This window comes from Triticum aestivum, chromosome 3D (assembly GCF_018294505.1).
Source record: "Triticum aestivum cultivar Chinese Spring chromosome 3D, IWGSC CS RefSeq v2.1, whole genome shotgun sequence".
NCBI classification, from domain to species: domain Eukaryota; kingdom Viridiplantae; phylum Streptophyta; class Magnoliopsida; order Poales; family Poaceae; genus Triticum; species Triticum aestivum.
In genome coordinates, this window is record NC_057802.1 from 526,251,241 (window position 1) to 526,257,714 (window position 6,474).

General features: G+C 46.6%; 1 protein-coding gene across 1 annotated transcript; it reads right to left on the bottom strand.

Moving 5' to 3' along the window:
- Positions 1 to 2,967: 2,967 nt before the first annotated feature.
- On the bottom strand, positions 2,968 to 6,463 carry LOC123075207 (putative F-box/LRR-repeat protein 22). Its single transcript, XM_044497869.1, has 3 exons — positions 6,068 to 6,463; positions 5,460 to 5,809; positions 2,968 to 4,083 (listed from the first exon to the last, which is right to left on the bottom strand). The coding sequence occupies exons 1-3, from the start codon at positions 6,371 to 6,373 to the stop codon at positions 3,330 to 3,332; spliced, it is 1,410 nt and encodes a 469-aa protein (XP_044353804.1). The 5' UTR covers positions 6,374 to 6,463; the 3' UTR covers positions 2,968 to 3,329.
- Positions 6,464 to 6,474: the final 11 nt, after the last annotated feature.

Genomic DNA, 6,474 nt, shown 5'->3' on the forward strand with positions numbered 1-6,474 from the left:
TGCATGGAACAAACAAACAAAAATTAAACAAGCATTGTTAATAAAAAAACATATAAATAGGAAACTGGAGAGAAAAGGGGGGAGGACATGCCGCTCCTTCACTGCCGCCCACCTCTCCCTCTACAACCATTTCTTCTACCTTCTCTATCTGCAAAAAATAACGTCTACAATTAGTAAAAAAAAGCAACGAAGATGTATGCCGTAGTAGGCACATTTTGCAATCCGCACACATTGGCCCCTCGGCCCCTCCCATCCCATTATCCACATGATGCATTCAATAAAAAAAGCTAAAACAGAAAAGAAAAAACATGCTGCCTCCACCACCTTCAGCATCATCCCTGATCCTAGCCAACTTAAACCCCTAGTCATCAAACCAACAATGATACTACGTTGTACTGCTTCATGTTGCATTTCACCCAAACAAAAAAACACCCCATAAAAACACCCGAGGATGTGCAACTATTACTAGTTACCAGCCAACCCCGGTACGTCTTGCTCGCAACTACTACTACTATCACACACTCCTCCATCTAAGTGGCTATGCATGCAACTTAGTATGGCTATTTGTGCAACTTCCTCCAGTGCTACATGCACAAAGACCTCAACTTCCTGCAAAAAATCCCATGGATGTGCAACAATTAGTGCTTACCAGCCAACTCTAACAGCCTTTGCTTGCAACTATTGCTACTGTCGCTGACACCTAACAGAAACTCAAAAGGATGTGAAGGGGGGACAAATCTGTGCAGTCACCTCACAAGATCATTGTTGGGCCTTCCTGCTGCTCGTCCCCGATCCTCACCGCTGCAACCATGTCGCCGTGAGAAAAAACCGCAAACACGAGCATCCCTGCTGCATGCGTGTGGGCCCCATGAATCCACCCCCTCCCCGCCGGGCGCGCAACCGTTGTGTACAACATCGCCATGAATTTCACCCCCTGCCCGAGAAACTACTGCGGAAAACAACCCACAAAATCGTATGAAATTAGATGAAACAGATCACACCCAGCCGCCGACCCTCGCTCGAATCGCCGGCAAACAAACCATGGAAGCCCCGGTTGCGAGAGGATTTGGGTCGCATGCGGGTCTCCGGCTTACCTCATGCCAGTGGGGGCAGTGCAGGGCATCCGTTTGCCCGGCGGCTGCTATCTCGCCTCTGGCGCCCTCGATTGCAACCTCTCCTCCATCATTACGGCTGTGCTCCACTACACTATCTCGGCGAAACGGGTCATGAAGTGGGCCCCCTTGCCTTGACCTCAACCAGGTGGCACATACTTGATCTAGCCAAATCGTGCGGTCGAGAGCGTGCGCTCCCGGGCACGAAACGTGCAACTGCATGATGCAGCATTCATGTTAAGATTTACCTCTGCTGCTGCGATGGTTGTGTTGCACTGTCTAAATTTGAGGCGACACATCTGCGAAATCAAGGGCCCCTGTCTAAATTTGAGCTTTGTTCTCTTACTAGCTTTGTCCCTTGGGTTTGGAATTCTCATTTTTAAATAACTGCATATGAGTTCACAATAGGTCAAATAATTGAGGAAGATATAAATATACAAAGTTACGATAAATCTATACCTACTAATAAAGCAAGGTGCGTTTCTCCGCTTTTTTCATCCATTCACCAAAGAAAAGATTTTTCTTTTATCTGAGGTGGTACTAAATTTTTGTGCTTTCGTGTGCTAGAAAAGAAAAACGAATTGTCCAGATTTCGTACCTGGGCCGGGCGTTGAGGCCCAGTGCAGCAAGCCTACTTATTTTCCTACGCACACAGCTGGCAGAACCCTATTTACCGCACAGAGCGTCAAATACCCAAAGTTTCGCAGAAGTCGCCCAATACTAGGCCGGCCAATTTTTGTTTTATCCTGTATTCTGTCTTTTTTCTCTTTTTGTCTCTTTTTCTTTCCTAATTATTTTTACGTTTTACCCTTCCAAGTTTAATTTCGTTTTTTTCTTTTCTAATAAATTCGAAATTTTCAAAAAACCTCAGAGTTTCAATTTTTGGTTCAAGTTTTCGATAAATATTCGACTGTCTAAAAAAACAATTGTTTTATAAAGTTCAGAACTTTGTTTTTGTTCTGAAATTTCTTCAAAATAAAACAGAAGTTCCCAATTTTTCAAAAAATGTTTATATTTTATGCAATTATTCACAATTTCCAATGTTTCTTTTTGCATTTAGAAAAAAAATTCAAATTGGAAAATGTTTTTTTTTGCGAAATGGTTACAAAATTAAAATAATTTTCTTAATTGAAAAAACATTTTCAAAAACTTTCTGAATGTTCAAAACATGTTACCATTTAAAACAAATTGGTCACTAATTCAAAAAATGTTCAGTTTATTATAAAAGGTTCATGTTTTCAGATTTTTTTTGTGAATTTAGGAAAATATATTCCAATTTAAAATTTTGCTCATGTCTTTTGGGAATATTCAGAATTTTCAAAAACTGTTTGAAATTTCAAAAAATGTTCATGTTTCAAAGAATATACGCAAATTCTTTCTTATTTTTTATGGTAGGTTTGAAAAAAAAATATGTTTCAAATCTGATGATGCATTATGTTCTTACATATCCACGCTTGCCATTGGTCAATAGAACGTGTTTGTTCAACTAGCTAGCAGCATGTCGTCGAGTCTTTGATTTATGCGCTGCAATTAGTAATAAATTTGGTTACACCGTGATAGGAGACGCCAACCAACCCCACCACTATCAAGATCTCGTCAGCCAAACATGACCCACGAGAAGATCGCAGCTCCTAGCTCTGTCGGCCACCGCTACGGAGAATATTTTCGGAGGACACATCATTTCTCTCCCGTTGCTTGTCGTAATAAATATCTCCCGTTGCAACGCACGGGCATATGCGCTAGTATAGTACAAAGTAAATTCTACTCCCTCCGTCACATAACATAAGAGTGTTTTTTATACTACACGAAGGGAGCACAAGATATACGTTTTTAGGAAGTAATAAGTTTCGGAAAAGGTTCGCGGAGATAGCTTGAGAATACAGCTGAGTACTAGCAAACTAACACTTGCATGCGCATCTCAGTTAGTGGATGATACCTAGTAGGAGTTAGTACTACTAGACGGTTGTAACTATTAAAACACACACTATAGGCAGATAGTTCAAAAGCACCACTGGCTTGTTTGTACTCCCTCTGTTCCAAATTATTCGTCATGGTTTTAGTTCAAATTTGAACTAAAATCACGATGAGTAATTTGGAACGGAGGGAGTAGTACATCAGAAGCCCTCCTGCAGGGATACACACAAACTCTTCAAGATCTAAAACCCCAAGACAGTGACTTGGACTACCGAACATGGCACAGCTAGCTAGTTGCATCTGTCACAGCTCCCAGTAGTATCTGGGATCATCCTTGGAGTAGGTCACGTTGCGCAAGAGAGGTGTGTCATCTCTGTAGTCATCCCAGGGGAGCAGGGAGTACTCGCAGTAGCAATCGCAGTAGTATTCGCAATAGTACTCGCCGCAGCCATGACAATAGCACTGGCCGTAGCCATCGCTGTCCATCGCTGCCTCGTTGTGCGGAGAGCAAGCATAGAGATCAGATTGCTCTATCACTTCACCTTCGTTCTCCTCGATGGTACGGAGATCTGGGCACTGAACGTGAGGAGGAGACCCCACCACTCCTGGCAGCTGGGCATGCCTGATATTGGCACAGCGAGCTCGGAGTTCATCATCAACTTCGAGGTTGCCGCATTCTCTAAGGTCGAGGAGTTCGAGGTGGGGGCAGCCTTCAAGGATGGCGTACACCCCCTTTTCAGTCAGGCCGTAGCCTGCCATCTGAAGGAGCTGCAACTCCTGCAAGCTCTCTGCTATGGCGAAGGCCTCCTCGTTGTGTCTCGCCTCCGAGGCCTCATAAAGCTCCTCCTCTTCCTCCTCGTCGACCCAAGGCAAACGGACTCTTAAACGTTTCAGCTCTGGGCGAGCAGCACCGATCCGCTTGAAAAATGGCCACGACAGCTTCTGACCAGAGTACTCTATCTCTTCTAGCATTGGACATCTAGCGGCAAGCTTAGTTACTGCGTCATCCCAAAAGTATTGGGAGGCAATGAGTCGAATGCTCTTCAATGAGTTGCATCTACAGAGAGAAAAATTAAAATAAACAGGATATCACATGAACAGAGCAAAATCAGACAAGTACAGTAAGGCTGTATTACAAGTTTAAACAGTAAATGTATTTTCTCTTTAAAGCGAAGTAGTTGGACACATGTACCATATGATAAATATCAAATAAACGACCTGTCCATGTGCTGCTGGAACGTAAATATCTAATTTGGCAATAAACGACCTGTCCTAAATATCACATAACAATGTACCGTAAATATCTAATAAGGGCAATGGGCATCTCCAACGCTATTCATGAAATGGACGCCCCCAAATGTACAGTGGTTCTGCACGATCTGCATGTTCTGCTGTAACTCGGTGTCCGTCGCCACCGCTAGGGCGGGCAGCGGCGGCTTCTCCTCCTCGGAGTCCTCCGTCTCGATCTTTGCCCCATCAATGTCGTTGACTGGCTTCTCCTACATGGTGGACGCAGCGGTCAAGGAAGACGGACCGGCAAAAGGGGGTGACGTCGTGAATTGGATCTGGAGCTCCCCCCGGATCCAGAGTCCTGGCGTGCCAGAGGCTGGTCCGAGCGGTAGCCGTCGACAGCCACCATGCCCGGCTGCGCTCCTTCTCCTCCTCGGTTTTCTGCCCGGCGGCCGGTGGTGGAGGTGTGGTATGCACGGCTTTGGGAGGGGAGGAGGAGTGGGTGAGAGGATAGGCTTTGGGGGAAGGCCGATCAGTTTTAAGAGTGGGAGAAAGGCTTCTTGGGTGGCGCGCCGGCGTGAATGCGGGTAGCCGCGAGACGGTGAGAGCGGCATCAATGCTGATGGTTCTAGAGAAGGAGAGGGGTTTTAGGGTGTGTCCGGGTTGTCGGACGCCCACGTCCGGACACCCCCAGAACGCCCCCGATTTGTGGCCGCTGTAGGGATTTCAGACGTCCAGAGAAGCCCAATTTGTTGAGCGGCGCTGGAGGCTTGAAAGTGTCCGGACCATCTAGGCCGGACATTTGGGGGCGATTTGAGGATTAGCGTTGAAGATGACCTACCAGTCTCAGTATCTCAAGCCAACTTATTTGGCTCTAACTGACCTGTCCTAAATATGTCTGCCTAATTTTAGAGACAAATACAACCGTATAGATGTGCCAATTTTGTTTTAGTTTGCAAACCACTCAGCTCAAGCAATTGGGGTGTCCTTTGAACACCTTGAAGATAACACTATTAGACATGTGTCACAATAACGTATCAGTTTATTTCCTAAATTAAATTCACATCTTGCGACCAACTTGTTAATCTGTTAGGTGGAGGTAAATACCGCAACCAGTGTGGGTCAGTGCTAAAAGGCTGCTAAGTTTGACACATACAGAGCAAGAGATCAAGTGCTGAAATTCAAGAACGCAAAGAACAATACCTGTTTGCAATGTAATTCAGGAGTTCGCTAGTGACAAACTTCTGAGCCCAGAACGATTCCATCCGTCCCTCGGAGCGATCTATAGCCACCTTTGCCATTTCGCACAAGACATTTTCTGCCTTTGAGAAAACCACCTTGTGGCGCGTCATGTCCACGAAACGCCACAAGTCAGGGGACTTGGCTGTTATGCGCCATGAGCGGCACACAAGTTCGGCGCGCATCAGAATCTCGATGGTCCCAAGCTTCATGAAGATTGCAGAAAGGGCATCGAGTGGGAGCTCAGACCAATCCCTGACATCAGGCACGGGCAAGGGGCTTAGCTCCACCACCTCCATTGTGCAAGGGAGCTCCTAAGAAATGAGGTGTCATCACAGAGATAGATAACAAGGATGCCCAAATTCAGCAAGAGCTTGAAATTTGCACGATGAGAAAGCTTTAACAAAAGACAGACGAAGGTTATGCAATGCAGGAGTGGTTATTTAAGCTTTGCAATCGATGATAAGCCAATCAGACCAAGTTAGCAAATCAATCCATTCCCCCCTTATCATCTCAGAATCCACCCAATTACGTATGATTTACCCAAACATCCATCAAACCAGTATACGCACCGATCTGTTCTTGTGCGGGTGGGCCTGAAACCCCTGCTTCGCCGTCTCGGGCAGCAGGTCGTCGCCGGCCGTGGCCTCCCGCTTCGCCCTCTTGCATCCGTCGCTCTCGCCGCTCTCCATGCAAAGCACCGACGCGTCAGCCGCTAAAAACGAAGGCCGTTCAAGCCAAGCAGAGATCCAAGAGCGGCTGATATCGGCGACGGGCAGGAGCACGTCCCGCTCCTCCCCGATGCCGCCGGCCGTGGGGCTGCCGCTACTAATGCGGCTCCCGCCGTCGCCGGAGGGGCTCGCCGATGGGTCGGCCATGCGGTCCCGCGCGGTTTCAGGGAACCCACCGTCTCGCCCCACCAAAGCCAAACCCCGAACCCTTTTCTCAAAAAAAAAAAAAAAAATCCCCCGAACCCTTG